Below are 16574 nucleotides of genomic sequence, written 5' to 3' on the forward strand. Positions count from 1 at the left end.
TCGCGGCGCGATTACCTCTTTTGCTTGGGTGGCGGGGGTGGCGGGCGGGGCCCGCGGGGCAGCTCGGTGACCCCTCCCTCGCTCTGGCCCGGTCGCTGCCTTCCGGTCTCGGGCCAACAGCGGCCGAGGCGCAGGCGTCTGGGCCTCCTCTCCAGGCTCGCCGTGCTTTGGGTGACTCGCCAAGGATTCTCCTCTGTAAGCCTGACAGTGCCACATAACTGCGGACCGAGGGACTCTAATCTGGTAATGGTGTCCCGAAGGTAAGTCTAAGATCCATCGGCGGCGCGCCCTGCAGAGGGTCCAGAACCCGGAGAGTCCGGGCATGGCCCGCGTCTAGTTTAGTTGCGGAGACCTTAATTTATATGCTTCTTCCCGTCCCGTAAGGATTGCATCGGACTCAACGATCTGTATTTATTATTTGAAGCGAGTCATTTCGTTTTCCTGATTATTTATCCTCGTCTTAATGTATTTATGTGTATATCTGTAGAATTCTCCAGCCGAGCTTAGGAACGCGCTCCCAGGCCGCGGGGGCCACATTTCACCTCTTTAGTCCCCTTGGTCTGAACTAGTTGAGAGAGTAGTTTTGAACAGTTGTAACCGTGGCTGGTGTGTGTAGTTGATGTAAAGGATTAAGACCGCAAATTGTCCTTCACGGGTAGAGTCAGGCGGCCCCATGGCGTGGCACGACACCCGTTATTCTCTTCCCAATAGCCACAGCCCTCGCCACTCGACACAGTTTATTGATTTCAAATTGTCTGGTACTATTTGAACAAATATTTAGAATAAAAAAATTTCTCAGTCTGAAGTGTATCTGTGTTAATCACGCACACTTGCAGGTAGATCACTGTACCTTTATCTTGCGCACAATCCCGGTGGAAGGCCCCCCCAGTAGGCTGACCCTTTGAAATATTTTTTCCACTTATTTGGAATCCAGTACACAAATTGGTTCTGGGGATAGATACTTGATTACCTTCCAGCTATTGACTTTAGGTTGTGTGTGTGTGTGTGTGGGGGGGGAATATTTGAGGATGCAAACCTAGAAATGTTCTGTGTGGGATGATCCGGGTAGGGTGTTTCACTGCTGCCTGTTTTGCTGTTTCTATTGCCCTCTTTCTAGACACAAATCCACTTTTTTAGATTGCACGTACATTGGGGAGGCCAGAGCTCACTTTTCTGCGCTAAGTAGTAAAAAATGAACTTTGAAAGAAAACTGACAATCAAAGACACAAGAGAAGTCATAAGAAGAACTGAGCTATGAAAAAGCTAAGATGCAGAAAAAGAAATAATCATTTGAAGCCATGCACCTAAGCTTTTTCTCTAGGAAATTCTGTCATGATTTTTTCCTTATAGAAGTCAGTAGTTCATTTCTCAAGAAGACAAACGTTCCCCGTGATGTAAAGTAATAAAAGTTTCATTAATGGAACATAACAAGTATAAACACTTTGTTCACTCCTGCTTCTTTGTACAAAATGGGCAAAACGTCTTCGAGGATTTATAACCATTTTGTAAATATTAGTGTGGTTTTAGCGGGGGAGCACTACTTACACCCGCTTCTCTAGAAGGAGGCACTCGGAGAACGCCTTCAGATAAGGTTCAATTCTTTTGTATTTCAGCAAAGTGGGCCCACGCATCTCTATTTGGTTTGACAAATAATGCAACTCCTACTACATCCCCGGTGACACGAGGTGACATTCCTATTGTGTGGAAATAATTTAACTTCTAATCTTCTGGTGGAACAACAATCGTTTCTATTTGGATGTTTGTGTTTCGCTAAATAGTGATGGCTGAAAATAATATTTAGTTTCCTTGTTCCTCTGTGCTGTTTTTAAAATGGCATGTTAGATTGGGGGTGGGAGGGGATTATCCTTTTTGCTAAATTTCACTTCATCCGAGCAGGTTTAAAGTATACATGTTGTAGAAGTGTATCAACAGAATAAATGACTTCAATTGAAGGGATATTTTACCCACTTTCAAGGCTTAAAATTGTTTTTCTGTGAAATTTGCATCCATAGGCAGAATTTCCAATTGTCTTGTAAGAAATTGTTTTTTAAAGCTATTAGGGAAATCAAAGAAGAGCTTGCTGCCTTGCAGGGATTACAACAACCCTTCTTAACTGGCTAAGTATTAAACAGATGAATTGTCAGGCTGTTTAGATTCAGCCCGGTTTTCCCTCATCTCCTCTTCCCACCATAAATAATAATAAAAATACATAATGCATCATGGCTCCAGGCGTTTTCCAGCGCGGTGTGTTACCGCAGGAGTATCTGCTGAGTCTGCGGGTGTCTGCAAGGCCCCAAGTGTCATCTGCGGCTTAGCGTTTCATGGATTAGATTTTAAACGGTGTCTAGCCCGGCTGACATAGCCTCCTCTCACACTCGGGCTGAAAGAAGCGCGGGGTTGGGGGCTCCCTCTTCAGGCAGCCGCAGCCGCCCCTCGCTAGTGGGGTGGGAGTTCTCTTGGGACAAACCTGCGGTCCTCTCTCACCTCTGGAGAAAGGTTCCCCGAGGCTTCTGAGAGCCGCTCGGATGGATCCGTTCCTTCCACTGGCGTGAGCGTCATGCGATGGCCACGCTCGGTGGCTCCCGGCGCGAGTGCGGGCGGCGGCGAGTCTGGGGAGGGCGCTTCCCGCGCGGCCGCCGGCCAGGGCGAGAGCGGGGGCCCGCGCACGGCCATTTAAAACTTCATAAATTATAAACAAGCCGCCTTGGCCTTCGCCATAAATTCTGCTGCTTTTGAGCCTGCAATTAGAGTTAGGAAGCACCGGAGTCTAAACACAACCGAACACCCTCTGAAGGGCTCCAATGCCCGAGGTTGCAAACCTTTATTTCCCAGTGCCACCCCCTCCGCACCCCGAGGTTTGCACACAGTCGCCTCCTCCCCCGCCACCACCGGCGGTAGACACCCTGCTGGCTTCCCGCTCTGCGAGGGAAGGTCACAATAGCTGCTCTATCGGCGAAGGCGCCCGCCTCCTCCCTCCCGGGTCTCGGAAAAGCAGAGAAAGAAGAGTGGGGGAGGGGAGCCCTGGGCCCGGCATGGCGCTCCGGGTCCAGGCCTCTCCTTCTCCCGGAGCGGACTGCAGCGGGAAGGGGCAAGTTTGCAGCGGAAGGAAACCGCCATCCCAGACCGAGGCTTCTTCCCGGGCGCGGCGCGCGGGGGGCCGTGGGGAGCTCGCCACGGCCTCGAGGCTGCTGGCCCCTCGCTACCGGGCGCTGGGTCCAGGGCGCCCGGAGCAGCGGGTCTTCCGGGAGCGGCGGCGCCATTGTGCGCGCGGCTTCCCACGAGCCCCGCGGCGGGGAGGCCGCACAAAGGCGGCGCGGGGGCCGACACCGGCAGGTGGTGAGGGGCCGGCCTCTCTCCGGGCCTTGGGCTCGAGGAGGCTTTACCTCGTCTGCGCAAGGGGAGGAAATGGCTCTCTGGCTGTGGCCGTGGCCAGCTCTGCCTTTGTCCTACAGAGACCGCTTTGAGGGAGGTGGGATCAGGGAGTTTGTGGGGGAGTCTCCTGGGACCTGAAGAAAGGGCTCGGGGCCTCAAGCCCAGGCCCACGTATGGGGGGGTGGCGGTCATTCGGGAGCCCCCGGTTGCTCCGTCGAGACAGTCAAACGTGAATTAAAGCAGCGCTGAGGTGAGGTAGCTGGAATGGCCAGCTGCAAAATGGGAGGTGGGGTGGGAAAAGATTTCGGCCGAGGGAGAGCCTGCCTTGGCTACGAGGAGAAACTCAGGACCCAGCCTGGAGTGGAGTCAGAAGACCCAACTGAGCTAGCCAGGGGGGTGGGGAAGTTGCCGAGGAAAGGCCTGAAGAGTAGTCCTGGCCCCTGGAAAGGTGGCAAGGAAGGGCGACTACACATTCTACCTCCTGGCTTTCAGACCTCAGCCTTATCCAGCGACCTGACAGAGAAGAATCCGCCTCTGATGGAATCATTAAGTTAACCCTCCATTTGTACCATTTCTTTGTACAGGCGTTCAGATGAGAGAGGGAGAGAATACAGAGCAAGTGCTTTCCCCTTGGAGCAACCCAAGCCTAGTCCCTATCAGAGACACATCAGCCAAATTAGTTTCCCAGGCCCTGGAGGCTGCTAAACTTGCTGAAAAGGAGTTTTTGAATTTCTGTCTGTAAGGAGTATTAAAAAATAGTGATTAACTATACTAGCTACTCGTCCCTTCACCCTCCCCCATTCTGTACCAGCCAACTGACCCTTGAGTGAAGTGATCTTCTCAGCCAGCAGGCTTGGGAGCCTAGGCTCCCCATCTGTTGAGGTTTTTCATTAGGGAGGGTGAAGAGGATGTGTGTGGGTGTATGTTTGAATAACAAAGAAGAAACCCAACATTCTAATAAAAAGTGTTTCTCTGCTTGACCTGGGGGAGCCAGAAGCTTGTTTACACCATGAATATTCAAGGGACAGTCACAGGCCTGCTTTGACTTTATCCTGAGAATTAGTTGAAACTTCCTCCTATAGTCAAGAACGGGTTAATCCCAGTTAGATCCAGGAAGGTCCTCTTCATCTGGCAACTCTTGGCCTTACTGTGCTCCTTCTTTCAGAAACTGTAAGAAAAGAATAGGGTGAACAGAAGTTTATATTAAATAAAAATAAAAAGAGAGACAGAAGTCTCCAGTCCCCACAGGCCTATAGCCTGATTACTTCAGGACACTGCAACTTCCCAGAGAGGGGCTTAGCTACGGCCTGGGTGAGGGGACCCATCCCTAGACACTCTGGGCACAGGGAGCTGAGACTGAGTTGCCAGCCACACCCTCATCACCTCTGACGATGGCTCACTTAGACCTCTCTTGCAGAAGGCCTGGATGGCGAGAAAAAAGGGTAGATGAATCCTCTGCACTGACTGCACTGGTGATACTGGTGGTGGAGAGGATCATCACAGAGGATGAGATCTGAGTGATCATAGCTCCCTTGTGTTCTACGCCAGCTACAAATGCCCTTATTTTCGGGGCTCAAAGTGGGTTCCCAATGGATTTTTATACCTGGCCCAAAGCCCCTGCCTAAACACTTGGCTCAGGTCTCCTACTCACCTTGGCAAGTTAGGAAAGTACAAAGACAATTCAAAGACCCACTTTCAGGCCCGGTCCAGCCTGAAGCACAGTGAACAAAAGGTTTCCATACATGCAAGAAGAACCAAGGTAAGTAAATGCATGTCCAGTCATTTGCAGTAGCAGAAGCAGGTGAAGGGTCCCCAGGAGATCAGCATGGTGGGAGATAGGACGGAAGTCTTCTTGTCCCAGGTCTTGTGGCAAAATATCTTGACTGGTTCCTATATCTAGTCTGGATCATTTTTATGGAAGAATAAGAACTGGAAAACCATTAGAATAGGATTTTAACATTAGTAAGAGCGCAAGGAGGAGATCTTAATTTAAATGAGGATGCAGGGAGAACCCCGATACAAATGCAGTGTTTTTGCTGGGGAAGTGGGGCTAAAACCGGGCCAAGAGGACCTGTTGGACCAGGGCCTTTTTGAAGCAGCGGAGAAGAGTGTCCCTGACTTATGAGGAGACAGGGAGAAGGTCTTTTGATGGCTCTATTGTTCAGAGCGCTGCCTTACAAATACCACATCCCTCCCAACCTCCACGAGGGCCCAAGGGCCGAGGGAGCGGGAAACTGGGTCGGTTGGGCTGAGCTCCAGGCAGTGGCAGAACCACGACTGACCTCCCTCACCCGCGTCTCCTAACCTCTCGGGGCAACAACGATGCCATCTCCGCCGCCGGCAGAAAACACACAAAGAAGGCCCCCACCCATCCTCGAACCTGGGGACACACTGGGGAGGGGGCTGGCGTGGACCCCGAGTTCGAGCACCTCCCACCCCCGCGGGGAACACTAGCCGCCGCCTCCCCGGGGCGGCGGGGCGGTCGCGCTGCACAAAGGCCGGCTTGGCCCGCGCCATGTGACGCACGCTCGATCCGGTCTCCCGGAGGCGGCGCGGCGCGGAGCGGCGGGCGGGTGGGTGTTCCTGATCCACCTGGAACACTTTCCGAGAGACAAACGGTGAGTTAATCACCCAACCGGCTGGCGACCGCGTCCCCCTGGCCCGCGGGGAGGCCGGGGGCGGGGCGGGGGTGAAGGCCTGCTCTGCGTGTGTGTCTAGGGTGGGGGCGGGAGAGGTTAGTCCTATTAAGAGTTCATCAATCACCGGTGTGCACTTTTCGCTCGACAGCGGTCCCTCCTACTTCGAAGCAAGTCCGGGCCAGCTGGGATCCGACAAGAAACCGCAAGCGGAGGAGACGCAGGCACGCAGGCTGAGCGCTAACGGAGAGCGCGACCCGCCGCCACGCGCTCCGCCGCGCGAGGCCCGAGGGCACCGCGGCCGCCCGCCAGCTCAGCTCGCGGAGCACGCAGGGCGCGCAGGCCCCCCAGCTGCCCGGCCCCAACGCCGCCCAGCCCCGCCCCCCACGCACCTCCCGCCCCCCCCCACTGACCCCCTTCAACGCTGCTGTCCCCCCAGAAAGGGACAAATCCATCTCTGAGGGCAGGACAAGAAAAATCTCAATGGGTCGGAAGGTTCTTGCATACACTTTTATTTAAGAGTTTGATACACGATGTCCCGAGGGATCAGAATTAGGGGAGACGCTGAACTAGTTTCGTTCTCTCATTCACCTGCAGGACTATTTGCGTGGGAGGAAGCAGGATGAGACCCCTATCGAACTTAGAACTAAACTTGAATGCCATTTAAAGTAACCATAAAGATACACTTAGAACACTAACCACAATGATACTCTCTTCTTTTATGGTGTGAGGGAAGGATTGGAGTATTTCTACTTTGGCTCTTTTGGGTTCGTTTCCGAAACACCATGAAGGAGGAGACTACAAGCGGTGGGGGCGGGGCGGGGGCAGGCTTCATGTCTTACAGCTGTTCACAGCAGGAAGGCCTGGAGGAGCGGGTAGCCCGGGCCTTGTACCCCCTCTTGAGCGGTACCTGTTGTCCTCTCTGTAATAAGTTCTAAGAGAGTTCTGGGCTACCCTCTCTTTAACCTTTGTTCTAAGTGACAACAGATGAGAAGTTTCTCAAGTTAATGTGCTTGCCTCAGCCCATAGGAAAGAGCCCCTGAAGGACAGAAAGTCCCAGGTTTCTCCCCCTCCCCTCAGCCTTCTTCTCTCTCACCGTCCTCTTGGGTGGAAAAAACGTGCTCTGGAGAAATGGTCTACTGCCATTTTCCTCAGAAAGATACAAACTGAAGCATTAAGCCTTGCTCAGGGTCCTGAACTTCTCAAGCAATTAAAATACTGGACCTCTTGTCCTTGGTTCAGAGTCCTCTCTCCCGTCACCAGTAGCTACTGAACAGCTCCTACGTGCACTGTGCTGGGCTCTGGGATACAAAATTGATGTGTGCGCCCTTCGATCTACTGGGGGGAGAAAAAGAATTAATCCTAAAACAGTGTGACAGATGCTATAACATAGGTGTGGCCAAAATGTTCCTGGAATAAAGGAGCCACTAACAGTGTCGTAGTGTCAAAAAAGGCTTCTTCCCAGAAGAGGTGAATTTGGGTCCCTGAAGCACAGGAGTTGTTTTAGGCCCAGGAAGGAGGGACATACCAGATGGAGAGAGCAGCACATAGGAAAGCAGGGAGGGAAGAAAGAGCAGGGTGTGGACCTGGAACAAGGAGAGGAGCTGGAGTGGGGCATCTGGCTGGACAGAGAGGTTGTGTAAGGGCCATGAAAAGGCGTCTGGACTTCATGTGTAGGCAAGGGAGAGCCACTGAAGGTTTTAAGCTGGGACATGTGGTCACCTATTATCTATATTTGGAAAGCTGACTCTTGGGGGTACTGTGTCTGAGGGGACAAAGGAGAGATAGCAAGCAAGAAGAACAAAGGAGGAGGCTGCTGCCATCATCAAGCCTAGAGAGGAAGAAACTTAATACGGATGAAGAGGAGAGCATTTAGGAGGAAGAATTCACAGGACTTGGTGATCAATCAGATCAGTGAAAGAGGAGTTGTGGTTATTAATCCCTAGGTTTCGATTCTGACGCCTGAGGGGGTAGTCAGGTCATCCACCAAAACGAACAGTGGAGGGGGAAGAGAAGACTCCATAGGGGAAATGAATGAGTTCAGGTTTAGGTCTCTGTACATTTGTTTCTGCTTTGCTAACTGATACACTGTGTGACCCTAAGAAATTCACTGAATCTTTCTGGCCTTCAGTTTCATCATCAATGAAACAGTCAATAAAGACATCTACCTTGTAAGTTTATCATAGAGCGCATGTGTGCATGTGTGTGTGCACTCCCACACTTAGGTATTATCTTTACCAGGTCCAAGTGAGTGTCCTATATAATGCTAAAACCTAGGGAAAACGTCCTCTTACCCACACCATGATGACCAATACTTAGATCCGGGGTGGCCAGTGAGAAATGTAAGTCTCAGGGAAATTAAAAACAACACCCTACTGCTTCCCAGATATTGAATCCAACCTAATGCTTAGGGCTAGGTCAGATCAGATTGCTAATCAGAGTCCCTCAGCTTCCAGAGGGTACTCTCCAGGGGAACATGCAGAAATGTGGTCTTGGTATCAGACCACTAAAGGAGAGGCCTCTTAGCAGATGTCTGAAAGCTTCTGTGCTTTTTTTATACCATGTGTCTTTCAGGGAATGCTCTTTGAACCTCCTTAGGCTTCCTTGTGGCACAGTGCAGTATAGGAAAGAGTGCTGAACATCTGACTTTGGCCATTTACATTGGATGTGACTACAGGAAATTGTTTACCTTTTTTCTATGTCAGTATTAGCATTTGTAAAATAAAATTATAATAGGATCAAATATGATAAGGAAGAATGACATTTTTGGAGATGCTATAAGGGTAAGTAAAAGGTATTATTTTTCACTGATCAGATTGGCAAAAATAAAAAAAAAACTTTAATATCCCACTGACTTGTCAAAGGTGTGGGGAAACACGAATTCTCATATGTTGCTGGTAGAAGTATAAATTGATTCACTTCTAAAGAGATCAATTTAGCAATATATATCAAAATTGCCAGTGCACATACATTAGACTAAGTAATTTCATGTCTAGGAATTTTTCCAATAGGCAAAAATTTGAACATGTGTTTCTAATACCAAAATGAAAATAAATAAATGCCCATTAATAAGGGACTGGCTAAATAAATTGTGGTAGATGCATACAGTAGAACAGCATAAAATTGTAAAAATAAAGTAGACAGTTCTGTATGAAATGATCTTCAAGATATAATAGGGGGAAAAGCATGGTGCAGAAGAGTCTTGTAATATGTTATCATTTGTGGAAAAATGCGGGGAGATGTATCTATAACCAAATATATATCTGTCTAGAACTGTAAAGGTATAAAGTATTTCTGGAAAGATATACTCATAAAAGTGGTGAAGAAACTCGTAAAATTGTTGTCTATGTGAAGGGGAACTAGGTGGCTGGGGACAGGGGTGGGAGAAAGGCTTTCACTGCATATCCTTTTGTACCCTTTGAATCTTGAACCATGTAAATTCAAACTTAATACCCATTATAAAGATAAAGGAGCAAAAAAAAAAAAAAAAAAGATCAGTATAATTGACCTGGGTGTACCTATGTGTGTTCACACATGTCCTTATTTGTACTTGCCTAGCCAGCTACATTAATCTAGGGACACCTCTTGTTTTGTCTCCAGGGCCCTGATGCTGATCAAGCTGAACAGGAAATGAGGAGATCCTTTACCTTTGCTTGGTGGAGGGTGTGAGGACCCGGGCTCAGTTCTGCCCTTTCTCGCAGGAGCAGCTCAAGGTGGGGCCTCAGAAGTCTGGGGCACAGGTTTAGCAAACAAATGGCAAAGGGAGGGCTGCAGGCCTCCCAGTCAGCCCCACTGGCTGTGTGGTGTCCTTGCTCAGCGTGGAGGCCACCACTGTGCACAGGACAGGCTGCCTGACTCCGTCCTCTGTGCACACTGTGGGGATTCAGGAGACCCAAGTCCGTTCGCTCATCTTTTGAAGGATGGCTTTGTCTTTTAAAGTCTGAGTAAATAAAGTAACTTCCCCACTAAAATGAGGGGTTTGATGTCGCCTATCTCTAAGGGGTCTCCTAGCATTGACATCTTATGCTGCTAAAGGTCAATCTCTAGCCAGAGTAAGAGTTACACCTTAGGCCAAGGGATGGTTGGCCCCCTCTGGATCCTGAGGGCTCAAGTGCTCATTCCAGGCAATCTGGGAGACATGGAAGGAAATGAGAGTTGGCTCCTCTCTCTCGAGACCCCCATTCCTACTCCTTCCTTCTTCCCATTGCCTCAGAGCCACTCAGCTTTCTCTGAAGGGATTGGGAGAGACAAATCCCTTTCTTTCACTTCCTACCCCACTGGCATTCTCAAAGCCAAGTTAGGGAAGTGGCAAGAAGTAAGCTGGGTCTCTTCAAAGCACTATTTTGTCAGCAAAACTTGAGACATTCCTACTGACTACCTTTTAAGGATATTTTCTGGAACTTCAGCCCAGCCAGACTTAAGTTTGACCTTGACATTGACCTCTCTGCCCCTACTACCCAACAGGCTTCTGGACACTTTTCAGGTATAATCCTGCTCCATTTAGCCATGAACTCTCACCTTGCTGGTCAAGAATCACCCCTCTCCCCACACTGCCTCCCACCCCCACTCCTAAAGCAGAAATTTTCAAAGTGTGGTTCCGAAGAACATTGCTTTAGAATCACCCAACAGGCTTATTAAAAAGAAAGACTCCTGAGCCAGACCTATTAGATTAGAAGCTCAGTGGGGATGCAGGGGAGGCTGAGGAACCTGCACATTTAAACAAGCTTCTCTGGTGATTCCTACCCACCTGGAGTGGTGCCGGGAGCCAATAATCTAAGGATATCCTTTAGCCAGTATTGGTCACGGTGAAGACACACCATTCTGTCCATTTTTATTTCTGCCTAACAAACGTTTCTTTTTTTTCCCTTTGAATTTTATTTATTTATTTATTTTATACAGCAGGTTCTTATTAGTTATCTATTTTATACATATTGGCATATATATATGTCAATCCGAGTCTGCCAATTCATCCCCCCCTCCCCGCTTTCCCCTCTTGGTGTCCATATGCCAACAAACGTTTCTCGAATGCCTCCTGTGTGCCAGGCACGGGCTTGACCCACAAGTCTTTCACAGAACTCTAGGGAAAGGCACAGCACACTAAACTGTTTTCTTCAGGGAGGGTCACGTTATCAGACTTCGGACAGGTTTTGAATTCCTGTCTTTAGGATCCCGTTCATCCCTACCTCTACCTTAGGATAGAAGGATGCTGCAGAGAGCTGCAAATCTTGCTTAAGAGAAAAGAACCCTCCTTTTTATCCCAACAGGCAAGAGCCTTTCTGTCCTTTGGGGCTGTGGAGCCAAGAGTTTGCATGTGCTCAAGCATCTCCAAGGGATAACACAGTGGGGCTTGTGGAGAGGGATTGTAAGAGGCTTCTTAGGAACAACTGTAAACACACAGAAGACCAGACTGCCACCCTCCATCACTTCTGTCTGCAGAAAAGAAGACTGTTGTTTGACTGGGAGAGAAAGGTAGTCCTGGGGGGTGGTTAGGGGGTGACTGCTGTGGTGAGTACGATGGGACAGATTTCAAAGCATTCCTACATCAAACACAACCTGGCAATCAGGCCCCTAGGCTGTCACCTCCTGCTGAGAACTCACAGCACCAAGACCCAGCAGGGTAAGTGACCCTCAAGAATCCATGACTCGAACAAGCAATAAAATCAGTAAGACATTTCTTCCATACTCTGTGAACTTCTAGGAGACAAACTTTAAAGTTACTAAAAATATCCTATATACGTATCTTTATACACACAGTTGCCCCAATAATATCTTCCAACATCTCCTTAGAAAATTATAGATTCAGATTTTCCTAGAGTAGATTTATAGTATAGCTAACATGTGCCAGAAATGAATCCCTTGTTCCTTTGGTTTGAGAATATCTTTTTTCTCAGCCTAACCTTCCCCTAACAAAAAAGTTCTTATACAGGAGGTCCTTGGCAAATGTTTATTGAATCTGAGTCTGAGATGAGCAGAGTCTTGACTTTCATCCTGAGCAAGTCAAGAACCAGCCCAGGAGTGGAGATGGCCACTCTGAGCCCCAAGGTGTAGCATATGCCAAAGGCTGGGAGATGAAAGGGAGTAGAGAGAAGGAGGAACAGAATGTAGCTCTCTGCCTGCAGTTATCAGGGAACTGCTACTGGGTCTGAACACATACTGAACACCCCATCCACCCACCCTCAACCACAGTTGTTAAAATAGCACGATTTTTAAAATCTAATTTTTAGATTATTAATTTTAGATGTCCCTTTCAGGACATTCTCTTCTCTCAGCAAAAGCTCCATCTCCAAAATTTCTCTTTGGGGAAATAGTGTGTACAGCTCACTGGTGCACCAAAGTCAATGCACAACTGTGACATGAAGGACCCAACCTTTGTTCCAAATGCTTAGCATTAAAAACCTGGTCTTTGTTGCAACGAAGGTTGCCAAGGCACCTAGGCTGCCTGTTTTCCTGAAACCTTAGAGAAAAGGCCCTTAATTTGCTACGTTTTGGTCAGATTTGCCAAACAATCAGGCTGGGTTTCCTGTCCTACATCTGGGTTGCAGCCAGCTGGTGTCTTTCTCCAGAGACGTTTACAAGGCCACCCTTCCTTCCTGACCCCTTGGGGCCTCTGGACCTAGAAGCTGTGATCAGATGAGAACCATTTGAGAGCGGGTCTTATAGTTTTGAGACAAGAGTGTGAGAGCTGAGACATTATGCTGGTAAAAACTGGTAAAAATTAAAGTCTAGCCAGTGGGGGGATGAGGGGGCATTGTGAACTCAGCAGCATCTGACCTGCTGATACTTTTGCATTAAGGGCACAGAAGGAGGACAGTGAAGAAATGCATCTATATTTGACGCCTGAGCTAGCTCTGCAGAGCTCTATCATTTCCCAACCAAGGTGCTAGAGAAGAGCCTTTTTCTCTTTTTAAAAACTATTTTAAAAAAACTATTTAGGACCTTTGTTGTGTGACTGGCTACAGGAGATAACTGAAGTAGCAATATCAAGTTTGAAGGGCTATTTTCCAGCCCAGGATTTTATTTCCCAATTAAATCCAAGAACTTCAGCAGTGCAGGAATCCTAGACCTCTTTAGCTTTGTGCTCATTCCTAGGCGTCTACCCTCTACCTACCCTCTCCCCTCCAGGCTCAACCCTCCCCCATCCTGGCTCAACTTCAGCCTCAACACTGGTAACACTTTTGGTGTGGCTCTGTTTATTCACAAGTTCACATCCCTGTAAGGAACTGGCTCCCTGGACTGTAAAAGCTCCTATTTTCCAGACTTCCTCAGAGTGGAATTTTAGGCAAGGGCTTAATCGCTCTTTCATGACAAGTGGATCAGTAAAACAATAATAAAACCTCGGTCACCATAACTGAGAGGCTGTAATAGATCAAGTCCTCAAGGGCACTTGAATAAGCCAAAAGTAGACTCTTTATTCACACAGAGTTTTAGGAAACCACCCTCTTTCATTACCGCTGTGTGTAAATAACATTTATTTATTTAATTTGTTATTTGTCCTAGAGCCCAAAAGAGGGAAACATTTTAAAAAATGCTCAAGGAAGTTGGAAGGTTTATCAATGTAAAGCTTGTCTTTGTAACCCTTCCACTTTTCATTTCCCGTGCCAATTGCACTTTTATTTCCCGTCTCTCTACACTCAGTAAACAAAACCATATTATCAAGGGAAAGACGTGAGCCCATTAACATTGTGAGACCTCAGATTTCACTCGCAAGAGACGACGCAGCACTTATCTGATGGAACAGAAGCTTTAATTGCTTCGAGGTACAAGGCTCTCCAAACCTCTGAGGTCTGACCGGTCCCTGGGAAGCCTTTGCGCCCTGAAGCCAAAGCGCCTCGGAGAAACCGTGCGCAGCAACGGTGCGTGTGCCAACCTCTCAGAGAGCAGCACAACGAGCGTTCCACTTCAAGGGCAGATTCTTTATTTTACAACCTAGTCAGAGGGGGAGAGTCTGCTAAACGTCCCACAGGCAGAAACTTTCTTCGGTCCAAATCAAACCCCTGGACTCCAATACTCGCCCTTATCATGCCGCCACAAATGAAAGCAATTGAAGAAGTTGCGAAGTAACGTGAAAAATCTAGCTTAAAAGTGAAGAGTTTGTGCCGCCCCAGCTACACAGCACCTACAGCATAAAATTCAGTCCCCAGAGTCGGGGGGAGAGGGAAAAGAGGGAAAATTAAACGTCTACTCCAGGTTTAGGAGAGAGATTAGGAGGAGTGCCAAGAACACTGAAAGCGCTTAAGGGCTCAGAGAGAAAGGGAAGAGGAATAACTTTACCTTCCCTGGAGGAGGCTAGGAGCGGTCCCCGAGGGCCTTTTAACACTTTCCACACCGCGGCGCCCACCCTTCACACCCGAGAGACTAGCCAGCCACGATGCAGAAGAACGAGCTCTCACCCTCTCCACCCTCTTGTCCTCAACCGAGCGGCCAGTCCTGCCTTTCTGCCCCCACCTGGTCCAATACCTGTCCGGGAAGCAGGCGTCCCGCGCTCTCGCCCCGCCCTTCCCCAGGCAGCCCCAGGGCAGGGCGCCTCTCCGCCGGGCCGGGTGCCTCTCCACCGGGCCGGGTAGGGCGCTGGGCGGCGGCCACCCGCCGGTTGGCAAAGTTGGCGGCCGGGCAGGCGCGTGCAGCGGCGCGCCAGTCGGGACCCAGGCTGTGCTGAGACGGCGCCCATTGGCCGGCCAGCGCCACGTGGCCACCCCGCCCCTATATTAGGCCTCTATTTACCCCCGGCTGGCTTGCCATGGCTCGGCAAGGGCAGATCGGCTAGAGAGGGAAGGCGGAGCGGCGCCGACCGCGGCGGTCCTGCGGGCCCCGCACCTGGGCGCGGCCGGCGCGCTCAGGTGGGGTGCACCGGAACCATGAGTTCCTACCTGGACTACGTGTCGTGCGGCAGCGGCAGGGGCGGCGGCGACGTGCTGAGCTTTGCGCCCAAGTTCTGCCGCGCCGACGCTCGGCCAGTGGTCCTGCAGCCCGCCTTCCCCATAGGCAGAGGCGACGGCGCCTTCGTGAGCTGCCTGCCCCTGGCCGCGGCCCGAGCGGCGCCCTCGCCCCCGGCCTCTCCGGCGCAGCCTCCCGCGCCGCCCCCGGCCGCGCCCGCGTACGCGCCGTGCCCCCTGGAGGGGACCTACGAGCAGGGCATGGCACCTGCCGCGGCTGGGGGCGCGGACTACGGTCTCCCGGGGCCCGGGCCCCCGTACGACTTCCCGTGCGCGCTCGGGCGGCCGGCCGACGACGGCGGGGCGCACGTCCACTACGCCACCTCGGCCGTCTTCTCGGGTGGCGGCTCCTTCCTCCTCAGCAGCCAGGTGGACTACGCGGCCTTCGGCGAGCCCGCCCCCTTCCCGGCGTGTCTCAAAGAGCCAGCCGACGGCCACTCCGGGGCCTTCCAGACCGCGTCCGCCGCCCCCGGCGTCTACCCCAAGTCTGCGTCCCCTTCCTCCGGCCTCCCCGCCGCCTTCAGCACGTTCGAGTGGATGAAAGTGAAGAGGAACGCCCCGAAAAAAAGTAAGTGCTTGGGCCTTGGACGGACGGACGCCACTGGGGTTGGGGACGGAGCCTGCCTCGCGGAATTGCGCCGGGGGCGTGCTGTAGCTGTCCCTCTGGACGGCCGTTTGGGTTTTATGGGGGAAACGCGGTCCGAGGCATCATTAAAGCAGGCGAATTCCATTTGAGCGTGCCCCGAGTGCCAGGCGTTGAGAAAATTGCGGGAAGGAGCACTCGGTGAAGCTTTTCTCCTGGCACAACTGTGTTCGGAGACCCAAGAGGGCCGCTTAGTGACTTTGATTCTGATGTGGCCCCAAAGCTCTCCCGAGCCTCGTCTCCGCGTCCTCTCGCCCCGCTGATTCCGTCTTTACGTTGCAGGCAAATTTGCCAAGTATGGAGCCGCCGACTCGTCCAGCGCGATCCGCACGAATTTCAGCACTAAGCAACTAACAGAACTAGAGAAGGAGTTTCATTTCAATAAGTACTTAACTCGGGCCCGACGAATCGAGATAGCCAACTCACTGCAGCTGAATGACACCCAAGTCAAAATCTGGTTCCAGAACCGCAGGATGAAACAGAAGAAAAGGGAACGAGAAGGGCTTCTGTCCCTGGCCACCACCGTGACTTCCCTCCAACTTCCCCTCTCAGGAACGAGCCCCACCAAGTCTGGCAAGAACCTGGGGAGCCCTTCTCAGGCCCAAGAACCTTCATGAGGTTTAGTCACGAGGCTGAGGAACTGTGGCCTGTAGAACTTACAGGCCACCCCACCCCTATCGGGACTTATTAGCTCAGTTTGGGATGGAGGTGAGCAGGGCAGAAATAATAAGAGGTTTCACTTGGGAGAGGAAGTATCCTGGTGGCTTCTGAGTTCGGAGCTGTGGGTATACAGATGTTAATTTGAAGTCTCTAAAGCCACTGATCTGTGTATTAATTGTGTCTTATCAGGGAAAAGGAGCCCAGCCGCCCGCCCAGCCCTGCTGCTATGTTGCCTAACTTAGTCATGTGCAATTCTCGGTGCAGAGTGGCTGAGCATTCCTTGCTGAGCTCTACCAACACCTTGATGTGCTCAGAAAAGCATCTACCTAA

At 50.8% G+C, this 16574-nt stretch overlaps 1 protein-coding gene across 1 annotated transcript; it reads left to right on the top strand.

Moving 5' to 3' along the window:
• Window positions 1–14863: 14863 nt before the first annotated feature.
• Window positions 14864–16201, top strand: HOXD1 (homeobox D1; the record flags this gene model as incomplete). Its single annotated transcript, XM_079710790.1, has 2 exons — window positions 14864–15509; window positions 15867–16201. 2 exons carry the CDS (start codon window positions 14864–14866, stop codon window positions 16199–16201), a joined length of 981 nt encoding a protein of 326 aa, XP_079566916.1.
• Between the last annotated feature and the right edge of the window lie 373 nt (window positions 16202–16574).

This window comes from Hyperoodon ampullatus (assembly GCF_949752795.1).
Source record: "Hyperoodon ampullatus genome assembly, chromosome: 8".
Taxonomy (NCBI): Eukaryota; Metazoa; Chordata; class Mammalia; order Artiodactyla; family Ziphiidae; genus Hyperoodon; species Hyperoodon ampullatus.